Genomic DNA, 17,103 nt, shown 5'->3' on the forward strand with positions numbered 1-17,103 from the left:
TATCTGTATACAAGATTAACAGGCAGGCATTTCTTTAACTTATGAAGCTATTCCATTTCTAAAGCTTTTGAAGGTTCACAGGGTTTACAAATATACCTAATCAAACCCAGTAAATAATGTTGCAATCACAGAACTGTAGTAGATGCATCAACCCTTAGGTCTGCTTCAGAGAGCAATTAGATACAGTTTTTACACTTTAAAAAACAGAAGAAGTGGCGTTATTAAATGTGAGCTGATAATTATTTAACAAAATATTTTAAATTGCTTGGTTTAATGGGCTTGAGTGGAATGACATGCCTAATTGGTTTTATTTATTTTGTACAGTAATCTATTTGCTCCACCAACATGCAAAGTATTTATAATATTTTAAATTATTATGGTCACGTTAGCAACCTTATTCTAAAACTGAAATATGGCTCAACTGAATATTAGCAATTATTATATTTGCTTGACATCAAATTAAAACTTCCTGCTTTATTATACAAAAAGGCAATAGCTCACGCCTCAGAGACAGGCTATATTCTATCTGATTGTACCTAGACAAAAAAACAATTTCAAAGCACAGATTCCATGTTACCTGTGATTTGACACATTTCCAATTTAGGGAAAATGCATGGCTAAATATTTCAATGTAGTCCCTATCTGAATTATGGAGAAAACATTTTTAGAATCAGATTCTACATTACTTGAGCACCAGAATATTTCAAACTTGTAGGGAATCTGTATTATATTAATATTATACTAGAGAGTAACAGTGAAAGACAGAAAGTTTCATACTTACCTGAAAAAACTGCTTTTCATTAGTTTTTATCACTTGTATGGTAGAATCAATTTCAAGAAAAAGCCCTAACAAGAGTCTTAATTTGGATTGAGAAGGACACACAGTTTCAGTAGTAATATTGCCATCTGTGAGGTGCAGCTCTGGCTACACTACTAGAAAGCAAAATTCCACTCCATTTTTTGGTTTTCAGTCTCCAAAATAATGAGCTGGCAGAGCTCAGAATCCATACTTTTAATTAAAGGCTCTTGAAATCCTCAACAGTAGGCTCCTTATTTATTTTGTTATACATTTTCATTCCCCTCTTCCATTCCATTTTGTAACTGACCAGACCTCAATTTTACTGCCCAGTCTTCTAAAATCATGTTTATTACCAGCTGTCAGAGTTTTGAGCAATCTCTGTCTAGTTACAGAGTTTAAAAGTTTCCCCATCTCTCCCTGGGAAGCAAATTCTAGTGAAAGACAAGGACATATATAGTTTTTCCATTGTATCTAAGAAATTGATAAGCCAAAACCATCATCTAAAAAGGGTGACTTTTGTGACATAGTAATTGACAAAGTCTTGAGAAGTGATTTTTTTAAAGTTTAATTAAACAATAATTATTATTTTAGTATTCTGACTTCTTAAATTATCTCTGCATGTACCAGATCAGAAAAATACACGCTCAGAAGGCTTTATACATCGATGTAATTTAGCTGCAAGTAATAGTATTAATTGTGGCTGCTTATCTAGAACTAGAGATACAGTCTGAACCTCTCTGCAGTTATGTTGTTATTATTATTTTTCTGGAACTTAATTCCTTGCTCTTACTTTTGAGTCTCCTTTTTGGTTTGCCATACAGTACTGGGTAACACTTCTAGTTTGAATTCACTGATTTCCATCTGGCAAATATTAAAAGTAGCATGAGGAAAAGACACCATCAGAGACTATTTGTCCTTCAGATCAATAAGCAGTCAATGCAGATCAGCACAGATCAGCACTCCTTGCCTGCGTTCCCAGCCCTTCAGTGTGCCAGGCACTTGAGCTTTGGGATCTGCTGCTGGGCTGCTTTCCTGGACAGTGAAAACCAGATACATACACACAAACCTTCATATACCAACCAAGTTTTAGAATTTAAAACTCAAGACTAAGATGTATTTTTGTTCTCAACTGGAGGTCACACCATCTTTTTCCATTAAAAGATGTCAATACTGAAGCAAAGCCAGCAGTTTTGCAAACCAGAAGTTTATTTGGTTTGCTGCCTTTAAATACAATTTTGAATACCTTAGGAAAAAATAAAGTGTTTCTATGAAGGAGATTTTTTTTTTCCATTTTGGCTTCATCATGATGCTGGCTCAGCAGGGTGTACTCACCACTTAAAAATTAATTTCTCTCTTGATTTCAAATGCACAGAATACCTAATAATATGCTAAGTTCCTGTCACACAGGCTAATGAAAAGTGGTAATGGTTTTTCTGTGTTGGAAATCATGTTTTAAGCCAGAAGACAGCTATAAACAACAGCTGAAATTATTTTAATGAAATATGGAAGAACAGAGAAAAATATTCAATAGGTTCATGTAACAAAAGTTGAGAGCGAGTTTGTTTCTGCATGATTGCTTTTGTCTTCTTGGTTGTTAAAACGTATCAGGCAGTACGTCCAAAATGGCAGTGCAATGTTGATAAGAATCAGCATGGCAGCTGGGGTGATGAGCGGTAGAACCCTGCATTAATGTCCAGTACTGTTACTGAAGTGCTGTCTGGCCGCTACAATTCCCCAGCGCAGTGGGAGGCGGGGGCATTGCAAGGAGCGCTCTGTGCCTGCAGCGGCCCCAGGGCAGCAGCTCCGTGCCTGGGGCCGCCCGGGCACTGCTGCTCATGGCAGGCACCGCACTTGTACTTCAGCCATCACAGTGGGCCGAGCCCTGCTAATTCATTCAAGCTGCAGCTTCATTTCCAGATTATTGAGAGACCATAATTCTCAAGTACAAACTACCATATTCAACCCTTTTCAGTCTCTCAGGGTGGGTTAGAATCCATATGGGAACTTCAGACAAGTAAAGAAAAGGGGCATATTAATTAATTAATGTAAGAAAAAAAGTCATGTTTCTAAAATTCTTCTTATTTTATTTATGTACCTGTTGATCTTTCTTATTATCACTGCAAACTGTAATCCACCCAACAAATTATAACCTACACAAAGGGTTACATACATCAGACATTATTAATTATCAATGGAACAGCGGGGATTTAAAATATACTTCCTGTTTCAAAGAGTCAGCATTTGGCCCAGGGCATCTAAGCTTTTCTGTATTTTGAAGAAGTAAAACTAAGTCCTTTACCCCTTACAGCTCTTAAAAATACCAAAGAAAAAAGCTGCTGATACCCACAACAAATGGTCGAAGTCCTCTTGTGGTTAATTCAATTCATTTGGCATTATCTTTGATGTAGTCTGAACTATCTCTGCTGGCCAAAAGGTCCATGCACTGCTGCAGATGTTCAGTGTCACCCTGGAGAAAGCTTAATTTCAGAAGCAAATGAATGATCTTAATATACTTCTATGTAAACAGCTATAAAATGAATATAAATTTCCAGGAATTAAAACCAGTGGAGTTGCTCAAGGTATGTGCCAAGGTAGCAGTGGATAGTGAAATATACCAGGCAATAAAAGGTTTGGGCTAAGTTCAGCTCTAGTATAAAAAATGGCTTTAGGTCAAATACTGATCCAAAGCCCTGAGCCCACAAAGCAAACAGGCAGATGCTTAACTGGAAGTACAGTTCTTACTGGTAAAATTTAATTTGTGTTCTGGTGCTTTACCTTTAGGGAGCCTGAATTGTTTTTCTATATGTTAAGAAGTCAAAGGCAGTAAATAAATGGAAGTGATTGAATTTTTCTAGTTGTTGATCTTCAGAACATTTTTTTTACATAAAAATCTGCTTGTTGCATTAATGAACAGATGAGTCTTACATAGATTCACAAAATCACAGTATTTGAGCATAGTCACTTCTCTTTCATGTTCCTTTAAGCTGCTTATTGGTTGGCAAGAAATAGCTACTTGTAATAAAGACATTTCCCAGGCTAAAAATTAACCTTGTAGGAGAACAGTTGGTCCATTATCTCGAGTGTATCTTTTCTAAACTAAGTATATAAGAGAACCATTTTCAGAAGAGTGCATTAAATTCTAGACACTGCTCCTGTTCATAACTGAAGCTATGAATATTAATTACCTGACCTAAAAAACAGCCCTTGATGTTCTGGAGGAGAAAAATGTCTTTTTATTTTTCACTTTCATATTTAGTGGATAATATGTCAATTTTTGGCTGTCCAAGTGTAATCAGGCCCCTTACTGAGCCCATCCCTGACTTAGAGAATAAAGAAGTATTTGCCACGCTGTGCACTGTAGAAAGAGAGGCCTTTTTGGAATCAGTGGATAAACTACAGTGAATAGATAGAATTCAATGCAAAGCAAGTTTAAAATTAATTGTTATTGTACATATAAATTAGTATTGCCTTTTTTCTTTTGTATACTGTTTTGTTGGGGGTTTTGTTTCTTTTGGGGTTTTTTGGGGGGTTTTGGGTTTTCTTTTTGGTTTGGTTTGTTTTTTGTTTTTTTTTTTAATATTCCCAAACAAATTAAATCGCACCATCTTTTAGATATTCTAAAAAACCAGAAAATTGTATAGCAGAATAAGAGCTGTTTGGTAATTTTTAGCGTGTGAATAAAATGTCAAAAAAGGAAATTTAATGTTATTTTGTAAGCATTTGCTACTTATGAATATGGTGGGAATTGCACTTTCAGAATTTTTTTCACTGGTTATATTTGAAAAAACCTGAGATTATGAGCTCAGTGTCCATATTTTACAGGGACCTCCTGGAGCAACAGGTGCTGAAGGCAGACAAGGTGAAAAAGGTGCAAAGGTAATACACTGAAGATTTTTTTTGAAGCATAGAAATATAAACTATTTATAATTTAAAAGTCAATTGCTTATGATGCACTGAGTGTGGACCTTTTCAAAGATATAACAGGCACTGTGTAAAATTTGAATTCAGACCCAGAATTAGTAGCAATATGTAATGGAGAGTACCCAGCAGTGCAGGCCCAGCACAGGTCACCTGCAACAAGCAAAGGGAGCCTGCTCTGCTGGCACCACACCTCTCTGTGAAGCCAGAGACATTTTACTCAGGAAATCATCCTGTGCAGACCTCTGGCTTTTAACAGCACTTTGCCTCTTGTACATCCCTTCAGTGCCAAACTCAGCCCCTCTCTGACCTGCTCTGTTCTTTCCAGGGTGAACCTGGTGCAGAAGGGGCTCCTGGAAAAACAGGGCCAGTTGGGCCACAGGGACCTGCAGGGAAACCTGGCCCAGAGGGTCTCCGGGGCATTCCTGGCCCTGTGGTAAGTCATGGAGCACACAATATCTTAAATGTTGCATTTCCTCGATACACTCTGGTAAAGCCAGCTTTTTGTTTTTTCTAGGGAGAACAAGGTATGCCTGGAGCACCAGGCCAGGATGGCCCTCCTGGACCTCTGGTGAGCATCCTTTTCCCACATGTCCCTCACAGAAGCCTCCAAAAACATCACTGAAAGATCCCTCTTCTAACATTTGAGAGCTTAAACAGTCTGTTAAAATTTGGAGCTGAGTATATTAATGAACTATATACTTCCAATTACACAGACTTCCTGTCAGCTCAACAAGAACTTTTCAATGCATTGCTGCAACTTAATTTTGGATTTTAAGAAAGTAAAGTTGATATATAAAAGTTTCTCAGGTTATATTTCCCTCCTTCCCCTCCCATCCTCCACAAAATATTGCTATCAGGAGAGTGTGTAGCCTGACTTGCAGTAGAGCACAACACACTGCAGGTGAAAAGTCTAATTCTGCATTCCAAAGGCTTAAAAATTTCACATTTCATTCATGAATTATGCATTTGCCTATGCTTTTGCATCTAGTGATATCCTGAAGTGGAGAAGGAAAGCATAAGCACTGAATAATATCTCGTACATGAAATGTTATGGCATTTTTGAGTATGTGCCAGGTGGAAAAGGTCTCTTATCACTCCTATCCATAGCAGAAGTTGTCCACTGCCTCCAGGAGAGCAGTGGTGAGGAGACACAGACTTGGTGTAGCAGCTCTACACCTCATGGACACGTGTGCAGTGTGAGATTAACAGCCTCTGAAAAATTCATGTCTTTTGCACAGGCACTGCATGGCCTGCATTTTTCACTCCATTATGTACAAATTACACAATTTGCATTGCCATTCTTAAAAAATCTAAAGATTTCTCAAATGAAGAATTTAGTTGACCCTCTGTTCCATAGATTTCTACTCATACAACCTTTTATAGATTTCTAATTATAAAGTAATTTAAATACCACTGTAGCATCATTATGGTTTTTTAAACATACATTTCATCCTGGGCTCTAAATCATGTCATCAATCACAACCATCAGCCACTGAATGTGTGTTTTGATTTGAACTGCCTTCAATAACATTTCAAGAAAATGTGATTCGAGCAGGATGTTAAAACTTACTTTAACATGACTTCCCTTGCTTTATAAAGGGCCCACCTGGCTTGCCTGGACTGAAAGGAGACCCAGGTTCCAAAGGAGAGAAGGTATGCTTTGCTAATTAGTTGTGTCTTTGTAACTTCAGCCCACTCTAAAACCTGTATAAAATTAGCAGAGAGAAGCAGCAGAGTTTTTATCAGCAAGGCATTGTACCATGCTATCAAACAGCTTCCACAGCCCTAAGAGTCATCATGAAGTTTTAAGCCATATCCTGGAAACAGCTAGAAAGAAACAGATTACTGCCTGTGTGGTAATCTATTGACCATGTGGTCCCTGCAATGAAAATCCCAAAGATAATGATATAAAGAGAACTGTCAGATTTACAAGAACAAAGCAAGTAGAAATTATGAGTATTGGCAATTTTTATTTTAAAAGAAAAATATAAATATTTAACAGCTATAATACTTTCTTTTGAAATAATGGATTGAGACATCTGGGATAGCACTTTCCTATGGAATCCCAACAATATATGGATTGCTTTTGTATCAGAGAAAAACCTGTAGAGAAAGAGGTGTGAATATGACTGTGCCTTGTGAACTGCAGGTTCTGTTGATCTGCTTGGATCAGCTGTTTATGCAGCCATAGCACATGTGGAACTCTGTGAGATGCTGATAGCAGCTACCTGTGAAAACTGGTATGAAATTTGTACCCAGGGTACTGTGACTTCTGTGCTGGTTTCAGTAAGGACTGCACTTGGATCTTTCACTGAATAAGCAGTCACAACTTGCAAATAATCTGAAAGTTGGAAAGTCCATCTAACAACAATAAATACGCTTTTAGAATAATTTGTTTTCAGGTTGATTATTGACAAGCAACAGTGGCAACATGTGAAAGGTCTAATTTATGTGTTTGCAAAGCACATTTACTTTAATGTATGTTAACTGTATTTTCTTAAATCTTGTTTAGGGACATCCTGGTTTGATTGGCCTGATTGGACCTCCAGGAGAACAGGGTGAAAAGGGTGATCGGGGTCTTCCTGGCCCACAGGGATCTCCTGGAGCCAAGGGGGATGCAGTGAGTACAACATATTTGTGTTCCATTCAAGTGCCATGTAAGGAGTGTCTGTTCCAGGCTTCCTTCTGAAAGCTGTTCTAAACACTTAACACTCAGAGTCTCCTGCAAGAGATTAAAACTTTCTTTTCTTTGTACAAACACAGCAATATTAAACATCTTTAAATGAGGTTATGGAGTGTTTTTGGAAAATTAAGGAAACACATAGACCCCAACATGCACACAGAACACGTTAGCAACAAGATAAAAGTAGCAGCAGCAATCTCATCACATTTTCTGATTGCCTTACCCAAAGCAGCTCCCTCTCTTCTAGTTACTAAGCCATGTTTTTAGGGCACTATGTAAAATGTGAGGTTTCCAAGCCCATCTGAAGAGGAACACAGCTCTGACAACCCACTGCAGTCAGTGTAAGAACAACTACAAGCAACTCACATTGTCAGATCTAATATTTTAAACTTGCCAACTATTCTGGCCTCTAGCAAATAGCCTAACTCAAAACTCACCACAGCTGGACACTTCATGGAACTACTTTTTTATAGATACATTTTTTTTAACACAGTCCAGTATGTAGAATACTTCAGTTCTGTGCTTATTCTCTTATTCCTTTTTAGGGAATTTCTGGTCCTGCTGGTCCCCTTGGACCCCCTGGTCCCCCTGGATTACCTGTAAGTAATTTCATCCAGCCCTCCTGTTCTACCCAGCCCCAAGCTGTGTGCAGTACACTCTAACCAGAGTTATATGTTCTTGCCCATAGGGTCCCCAGGGTCCCAAAGGTTCCAAAGGATCCAGTGTGAGTAACTCTGCTCTACACTTTCTCCTCTTTTCCTTAGCTTTCGTGTGTGTTATTTTTAAATGTTGTGTAACATGGTCAACACTGCACTCCTTTCATTGCTCTGTAGGGTCCTGCTGGTCAGAAGGGTGACAGTGGCTTACCTGGCCCACCTGGTCCTCCAGTAAGTAAGAAGTCTTACCTTGCATTACCCTGACAAAATGAACCTGCTTTGACAAGGGTAGAAAACAACGTTTGGGAACTAAAATATGAATGATGGTTTGAAAATTCATTTTTCAGGAAAGACAGATCCACCAGGCACAGAAATACGTATCTGCACTGAAAAAGCCAGAAGAAACTTAAAACAAATAAATAAAATAAACAAAAACAACACCCCAAAAAACTCTATAACCAACCCAAACAAAGAAGCTCCTCATGCAATAATTATTTAATGCGTTACATTGAAGCACAGAAGCCAAAATTCTACTGGTTTCCCCTGCTGATACTCTTCTGTTTCCATATTTATTTTTAATATCATAACAAACTAAAATGAAGAGTCCAAACCTGAGGGTAGTTCTTCAATTTCTTGAAGTTAAAAATTGTTTCCTAGACCCCAAGTGGAATTTTCCACTTTTATCATTGGAAACATCCAGAGTTTTCAATTTTCATAGAATATGTCTGTGCTTGAGGGAATTAACAGGGATACAGAGGCAACTGTGAGTCAGTTCTGTGTGTCACTTGTGTGAGGGCAACACATTCATCCCCAAAATCAATGTAGTGAGAAGAGTTTAGAGCACAACAACGGTTTGGCCTTTTACAATCTTTTTTGGTTTTTTTCTGCAAAGCACATAGGTATGAATCTAAAAGAAAAAAAGGTGAAATAAAGAAATAAATACCTTGAAGAAAGCCTACTCAAAGCATCTCCAAGCCACATTCTGTGGTCCTTCTCTGCTAAAAAACTAACAGAAGATATAATTAGATATGTTGGTTTCCACTTAGGGCCCTCCAGGTGAGGTAATCCAGCCACTGCCAATCCAGTCAGCCAAGAAGACAAGACGATCCCCTGACTATATGTTATCTGATGCTGGTGATAATATTCTGGATTACACTGATGGCATGGAGGAGATCTTTGGCTCCCTGAATTCCCTGAAGCAAGACATTGAGCACATGAAGTTTCCCATGGGCACTCAGAATAACCCAGCCCGGACCTGCAAAGATCTGCAGCTCTGCCACCCCGACTTCCCAGACGGTGAGTTCATAGTGCACAGCAGGGCACACGGGGCTGAGCCTGGCTCTGCCTGGGCCCTTTGGCACCACTCATCCAGTACTGAGACACAGCTCATACAGCTGCTCAACAAACACAGTCTCATTGAATCCATTTTTACAGGTATCAAAGTTTAAAAGTGTAAGACATGTTCTCTTGGTAGGAGTCAAAGCTCTTTAAATACATAACCTGATCTGTTTTTTGAGTTAAAACCTGTTAAAGTGATAAATAAAAAGCAGTTGTTGTCATGAAAGGTGGGCCTTGCATTTCCAGGATGATCAAAACAGGAGTGTGATGAAAGAGTGTAGTATAACAATATTTGTAGTGGGTGTAGTATAACGATATTTCAGCATTGGTATTATATGATATTTATGTTCAATAATGATTCTCAAAAAGTTTACTAGTCTTTTAGCCCTGGAAGCAATAATTTTCTCTTCTGCATCTGATTTTTTCTAGATCAGCCAGCAAAGAGGCATGGAAGTTTCTTTGATACTGTTTAATGCTACCAAGTAGTAGTGTAATAAAATGCATAGTAATATGAAGATACCCAGTGTTCCTAAGAACTATCTTGATTTCATTATTCTTTGTCGTTTTCTCTTTTTTCTTTTAAATAATTTTACCCCTCTGAAAATGTTTAAATGAAAGCCAGCCTTCACTAAATTTTCTTCCTTTCATCATTTTTTCAAATGCAATGCATATTTTTCCCAGTTCAAAGCAATATTTTTTTGCTTTTAAATGGGAAAAAAAATAGATTTTGACAGTTTAATAATATTTTATTGCTTTCACTCTAGATAGATAAGAACAGATGGCTGCCTTGAGGAGTAGTTAAGCTGTGTATGTGCTATATGAAAAGTAGATATTTTACAATTCAGTACCCTCCATAATAAGGAATGGTTTTTACATTCTGCATTTACCACTATTTGCTTCTTCTTCAGAGCTGTCTTCATATAAAAGTAATCTTATTTTGGTAAAAATAAAAGCAAATATGTTCATTAAAATTCAGAATTCCCCAGGGATAAGACTTACAGAAAGGAAAGACTGTTTTCAATATACAGTCTAAATCAACAGAATTGTTAAACCCCACAAATACTTTGTCTATGCCCTATATTCAGAAGACAGAACTGGTGAAAGGATTAGTCACTTCTCTTTGAAATCTCCACTATTTGTTTGAAACTGGATTAGAACTGTAGTTGTCAGAAAGTTGCTTGCTGCCCTGCTTGTGAAACACCTCAAGATAAGAACCCTCATCACAAAAATCATCATTCTAATTGGAATATCAGATTTTAAAGAGCACTGACTTTGAATGTACCTTGGATGGGCTGCAGCTCTTTTCTTGCCCAGCTTTCACTGGTGTTGCAGCTTCATAAGCCAGGAGGAAAAGGTCTTTGCTTGAGGTGGATCCATCTTAGTGGAAGCTTTAGGTGCTTGTGCCAGCTACAGCCCCAGCAAGCCACATGCGGACACCTCTGTTTGCAGATAGGGATGCATTCCAGATTTTGCTCCCTGACCTAAAGCATTCATATAAAATAAATTTCCTACTTTGGAGGACCATTAGGTAGCAGTAAAACCTGGCTCTTCTGAATACCATTTCTACAGTATAAGGTGAATATTTTCTCATTTGTCTTAGGGGAATATTGGATTGATCCTAACCAGGGCTGTTCTGGAGACTCCTTCAAAGTATACTGCAATTTCACAGCAGGTGGGGAAACTTGCATCTACCCAGATAAGAAATCTGAAGGAGTAAGTACCAATCTGTGTTTTCAGTTGGCTGCTGACAGTTACTATTATGCTGTTACAATGTTGAACTAAACAGGATAATTACATTGCCACATTTTCATGTATCTGTCTTTCTGATTACATTTACATTTACATATATCTGAATGGAGCAGTAAAATGGTACATAGAGTTAACAAATACCATTTTCAACTTCAGATAGGGAATCTGTGCACCTGCTTGCTAACATGTCAGTACATTTCAGAATGCAACACAGCTGAGCAGCCACTTACAGCAGATGATCTAGTATTTGTCACCTAAAAGCTAAACCTTCCTGTGTTTCCCTTGTGGGTTCATTTATATCTATTCATGCATTCCTATGCAAAGTAGATGTAAAGACTGTATTAACAGTGTCGTTATTCACTGTTATAGATTACATCTGCTGAGGCATATGGTATAGAGGAAGGCTTTCTGAAATCTTGCCTAAATGACAGCAATCCATTAGCATCAACACTGGTGAAAACTCATTTAGATACTTCACAGCAACAATTTATACCAGCAGCTTACCTGGCTCTTAACAGGTTACAACCATCTCCCTCAAACAGAACTAACTCTCTCTTGGATTCCATTTGAAGTCACTGATTTGAAGGCATTCTCTGCAAGAAAAAGATTCCATTTCAGACCTTTAAAGTGGCTGAGATTTCAGAAGAACCATTCTGTATTATCTGGTGTGGTATTTGTCCCAAGTAATGTAAAACCTTCCTATCTGTCAACATATGTTTCAAATACTTCTGTCTCTGATGTTTGACCTCACAGGTTAGAATTTCATCGTGGCCAAAGGAGAACCCAGGATCTTGGTTTAGTGAATTTAAACGAGGCAAACTTGTAAGTTGTCACTGCAATGTAACTGTATTCATAAATCAGTTCCATCTTTTCAGCCATCAGCAGATCACAGGGAATTTTACAAATATTTACATAATGAAAAGACCCCCAGCCCTTTTGCCCTAAATATCACAGCAGCTCTGTGGTCTCTTGCCCCTGGACAGCCAAAGCCTGGTCTGTATTGTCCCACAGTGATCCCAAAGGTCACTGCACAGCTGGTGGTAAGGATCTGGCCCCTGTCAGACACACCTTACCACCAAACCTTGGGAAAGCAGCTGGAGCACAGATCCCCCACCCCAGTCCAGGTTACTGGAAATATTCTGGGTATGCAGAGGTGAGGCTGCAGGCTGACTAACTTTATGATTAACTAAAAACAGATTACCAAGAGATTCTGCTGCTTTACACTATAAGGCAGGAGTGATTCTCTCTTTTCCCAGTAGAACAAAGCTCATATATGTAATTCTTCATCCTAAATACTGCTACATCATGAAAATCTATTTACTGAGTCATAGCTGTATCGACCTTTAAAACTTCATAAAATGTTATGTGTTGATTGATATTTTTATTAAGGGCAGTTATATGATTCTCTTTTGTCAACAATAATTTTGGTTTGCATTGTACCAAAGAAAACAGATAAATATTAATCTAAATTTTTATACTTTCCAGCTTTCCTATTTGGATGTTGAAGGCAATTCCATTAATATGGTCCAAATGACATTCCTTAAACTACTGAGTGCCTCTGCCAGACAAAATTTCACTTACAACTGTCACCAGTCTGTAGCCTGGCACGATGCACCCTCTGACAGCTACGACAAAGCACTAAGGTTCTTAGGATCCAATGATGAAGAAATGTCTTATGACAACAATCCTTACATCAAAGCTCTCCATGATGGCTGTGCAGTAAGTAGAGCTTCAAAGAGTCTTTACAAAACCAAGCTGTCATTTAAAGTGGAAATCAAACAAATCTATTTTTTCACAGCTTTCTTCTGAGACAAGCTTTGTAAACACTTCACTTGTCATATACTGATTTTTAGTAGATTTTTAACCATAGTACACTAGTGCCATATTCAATTTTCACCTATGTACCAAAAAAGATATAACCACAAGCCAAGAAATTGAACAAACCTGGAATGGATGCAGGCTGTCAGCACCACTGTGTTGAAAGCAGACTATCTGCTGCTGTGTACTTCCTTCCAGAATAAGGAAAGAACAGAAGCAAAATAGATAATGAAAGAAGGCAGTCTATAAGCAGAATATACTGATTCTAAAAATCAAGGTATACACAAAGAGAATAGTCATTGAATACAGCAAAAACTGTATCACATAAATCCTATGTATGTACCCAAACATAGTGAATTAATTTCATAGTTTGATATGTGACTTTGTGTTTCCTTTTCTTCTTTTCTATATTCAAAGCCAAGTGAAGTTTGTGGCTCTTACTTTTCAGAATCCCCCTTTAAGCTAAAAATCCCCAGAGGTGTCCAAGCATACATCAGCTCCCTGAGCACTCCTCTTTCAGGGTCTCTGTGGGCATAGCAACTGTTACCACTTCTCAGAAATAGAACAGTCTCTATTGAACCCTTTGAAACAAAGACATCAAAAGAACAAGGGATAGTTGAAGCCTCATTAATTATTTTGGTGTTTGATATAGGAGCATTCTGAAAGCAGTTTCTGAGCAGTCAGAGATACAGAATTAGAGACCTGAAAGTGCCAGGATATACACCTGAGGCAGAGATGCAGCTCAGGTGGTGCAAAGCACCTCCCCTCAGCAGTGAGACTCTAATACTCAACTGCTTCATGTCAGTCTTTCTGTGTGCCTTGTATTTCCATTTCTCTTGTTATCCACAAAGATAAATGTAGAGTTCCAGAGAGAGCTGAAAGTTGCAACTGTCACTAAATTGAGAACACTCAGGTCTGTCAGCCTGGATGCTCCTCTGAACTCCAAGACCCTGGTATAGCTGAAAGAGGTCTCAGCAGATATGAGAGACCATCTAAAGGAAGTGCTGACAGGTGATGTGATGGCTGGCTGAGGGATGCACGAGGAGCTAGAGAGCCTTCTTCAGGCACCAAGGGTGTGCCTTCAAAGCTGGCTTCCAAGTGCAGCAGTTGGCAGTCCTGTCAAAATATTACTTTCTTCTTAGTTGCTGTAATAGTTTGTGAGCCTGTTACAGTATTTCTTCTTAGAAGTGTATCTTCTCTGTTTCAGAACTAATTTGTGATTTTTTTTCCACAGGAAATATGTGTACTGCTGTGGCAATATTATTGTTTATTAGATAGTATAGACATGAACTACAGAATTCTCTAAAAAACGTGGAATATCTTAAATTATTTTTCTTTTGTAGGCCTACTTTAGTAAGTAAAAAAATCTATGGTTCATCCTCCAACTAAAATCATTCCATGTCATATTTTTAGAATTAAATCATAAGAAAATACAAGATTTAGGGTTTGCAATATCTGGTGCATGTCAGGGCAATAATTTCAAAATTCTACACTTCAGAGATAAAATATGAAGATTGACAGCATGTTAAATGCTCAGAGGTATAACAGTTTGGGTTTTCTTCTCCTCTTTCTTAACAGTCACGAAAGGGCTATGCAAAGACGGTGCTGGAAATCAACACTCCCAAAATAGACCAAGTGCCCATAGTTGATGTGATGATCAATGACTTTGGTGATCAGAACCAGAAGTTTGGATTTGAGGTCGGTCCTGTCTGCTTCCTTGGTTAAGCTTAAGACAAAAGCAGATCAACACAAATGTTGCACTTTGGTGCTACCAACCCACTTCATGCCACATGCAAGTTTTGAGTAAGGATGGCATAGAAAATGTCTTGCTGTGTATGTATGTCTTACCTAGAAAGTAATCGTTGCCCTTGTAGGGCCAGAATCACATGACTTAAACTTATTTTGCAAAGATGCTGTGGCACAGACAGACAACATAGGGCTCACTTCAGGAACACCCCCTTTGGATTCCTCTGGTGCTGTAAAAAAACCAACGACAATGGTGCTCCTTCCATTACAACAAAGAGGTGTTTAGAGAGTGTTTAATATAAACTGTAATTATTCTATGTACAGTACTATACTGTGATTTCTCTGTCCACTTCCGAAACTTGCATGTGTCTCTGAATTGCATCTGGCTCTTATTTTACAATTACAAACTACATTGTCAATACTGTGTATGTATTCTGAAAAAAATAAAACTGTAATTGCCAGTGAAGCCAATTCCATTTCTGATTAATAATAAAATCCCTTTGTATATATTGTTGTTGAAGAGCTTTGTTATTTGGAGTCGCCAGTAAAATTAAGGTGGCAAAACTGGAAGAGCTTGAGCAGCACACTCAAACAACTCCTTTCTGCTGATATCAGTCTGTGACAATGAATTTAGATGATGAAATGAAAGCACTTTCAAAGGTGCTGTGTTCCATGGTGCTATACCTCAGACTTTTTATTTTCTATTCTAATTCCATAATTTCATAAGATAACTGTATATACCTAAAATAAACAAGCTTATATTTTTGGGTGGGGAAAACATGTAAGAAAAAACCAAACTTCTGTGTTAGAGAACTGTTTAAAATCTGTGAAATAAATTAGTCATATAGCTTTCCTTTTTTTTTTTTTGTTTTAATCTCATCTAGATTTGTTTCCATTGTGCTTATTTGGGCTACATAAATATAAAAACTGGATTTGAAACAGTTATTTATGGATTTTGCAGTGTTTATTTAGATGTTTGTGTAAGCAATGATGGATGTTTGCTTCCTGAACTGGATACTAAAGATTTCACAGAATAGTCTATACAATATTTGCCCGTCCCATTAATATGAATTAATTAATATGAATTTTTCTTCCTGTTACTCCACCTGAAGGCCAGGGATGCAATATGTCTAGGTCATGTGATTCTACACAGTTGCTAAGCAACACAGGAGGGACTGCTTCTTAAAGAGCTGTCTTTGACCCAAACTCTTAAAATTCACTGTTCAAAGCTCACCAAAAAACGTGATGGTTTGGCCTTCCCTCTGAACATTTTATTCAGGTAGTTGGAAGTAGAAATTACATTTTAGCTTTACAACACAAATCCTTTTGTAATTATTTTTCATAATATATGTAAGACTTGAAAAGAAATGTTTGTTTCTATTTCTTATAAATTGTTAAATTAAATAGTACTAGTTTCTGCTGGCTCGTTTCCAACTGGTATTTTCTTATGCACGTTTATACATGTAAAAGTGAGATTCCAAAAGTCAACTTCTTGCTGTTCATATTTTCTTTTATTTTTGAACCAAAGTTTGTAACTGTCACCTCAAAGAGGGAAATACAAATTTTATTAATAAAATCAAGTCTTGTTTATCTGGATTGGTCATTCTCTTGTTTCAATGTCCAAAATGCACCCACTGTCATTACTTTAACTTTATTCTGCTTCCAGACCAATCCAGGCTTGAAAAAAAGGAATGTTACTACATGTCCTGTCAAGCACTGGGCAACAGCACTGGGAAGGGAAGTGTTAACGGAGAATGTGCTGATCTGGCCATTGGCAGCAGGGATGAGTTCATAGGTGGTTGGTATGGATTTATAGCTCCAGCAGTCCAGACAATACCATCAAACACAAGACAGGAGCCTGATACTCCTTCCCCAGCCACTCACAACCTACAGTGACTGTCCATTCCTCAGTCTTGTGCTTATCCTTGTAGGACTCCATTGGGTAGGGAAATTACCCTATTTATTAATAGGAAATGGAAGACAAGAATGAGACCAAGACTTGGAAAGTAATGGAACACAAAATGTGCAGCACCTTGTTTTAGACTGTGGAACCAGAACCAGCAATGGGTCCAATGACATGACATATGCCCCCTTCTCCAAAGAACCTTCTCTCTTTTTCATCTGCTACCTGCTCTTCATGAACTCTGGCTATGTCTAAGTAAGATGTGAGGGCAGCTGAATTAAGTTTGGCAGAGAAGCAACCACTTTTTCCTGCTCAAGGGGGCTGGGCTAAGTTAGGAGCTGACCTGTTCAAGCCTATCTAAAAGAAACCTCCTTGTTTGAGTGCTTCAGGGTAACAAATAAAAGATGGTTGTGGCTTGGCAGAGTCAGGGTTAGTCTGCAGCAGAATGTTGTTTCTAAGAATGCAATGATGTATTCAAGCAGCCAAATGA

General features: G+C 38.0%; 1 protein-coding gene and 1 long non-coding RNA gene across 5 annotated transcripts in view; one reads left to right on the forward strand and one right to left on the reverse strand.

Annotated features, from left to right (window-relative positions):
• COL11A1 (collagen type XI alpha 1 chain) overlaps positions 1-16,306 on the forward strand; it is a 124,505-nt gene extending 108,199 nt beyond the window's left edge. For all 4 annotated transcript variants that reach the window (XM_064720061.1, XM_064720065.1, XM_064720064.1 and 1 more), the window contains 13 exons: positions 4,622-4,675; positions 5,046-5,153; positions 5,235-5,288; positions 6,320-6,373; positions 7,233-7,340; positions 7,949-8,002; positions 8,092-8,127; positions 8,237-8,290; positions 9,106-9,355; positions 10,998-11,110; positions 11,900-11,968; positions 12,632-12,865; positions 14,543-16,306. In XM_064720061.1, the coding sequence (XP_064576131.1) occupies positions 4,622-4,675; positions 5,046-5,153; positions 5,235-5,288; positions 6,320-6,373; positions 7,233-7,340; positions 7,949-8,002; positions 8,092-8,127; positions 8,237-8,290; positions 9,106-9,355; positions 10,998-11,110; positions 11,900-11,968; positions 12,632-12,865; positions 14,543-14,689 (1,335 nt within the window). In that variant the 3' untranslated portion in view covers positions 14,690-16,306. The remainder of the gene's footprint in view (positions 1-4,621; positions 4,676-5,045; positions 5,154-5,234; positions 5,289-6,319; positions 6,374-7,232; positions 7,341-7,948; positions 8,003-8,091; positions 8,128-8,236; positions 8,291-9,105; positions 9,356-10,997; positions 11,111-11,899; positions 11,969-12,631; positions 12,866-14,542) is intronic.
• LOC135451146 (uncharacterized) overlaps positions 1-17,103 on the reverse strand; it is a 171,499-nt gene that overhangs the window by 14,462 nt on the left and 139,934 nt on the right. Inside the window, exons 9-14 of the long non-coding RNA XR_010441231.1 lie at positions 13,091-13,155; positions 11,651-11,739; positions 10,680-10,878; positions 9,003-9,065; positions 6,291-6,424; positions 3,147-3,276 (exon numbers count right to left, since the gene is read on the reverse strand). This is a non-coding gene — a long non-coding RNA (uncharacterized LOC135451146). The remainder of the gene's footprint in view (positions 1-3,146; positions 3,277-6,290; positions 6,425-9,002; positions 9,066-10,679; positions 10,879-11,650; positions 11,740-13,090; positions 13,156-17,103) is intronic.

Source organism: Zonotrichia leucophrys, chromosome 8 (genome assembly GCF_028769735.1).
Source record: "Zonotrichia leucophrys gambelii isolate GWCS_2022_RI chromosome 8, RI_Zleu_2.0, whole genome shotgun sequence".
NCBI lineage: Eukaryota > Metazoa > Chordata > Aves > Passeriformes > Passerellidae > Zonotrichia > Zonotrichia leucophrys.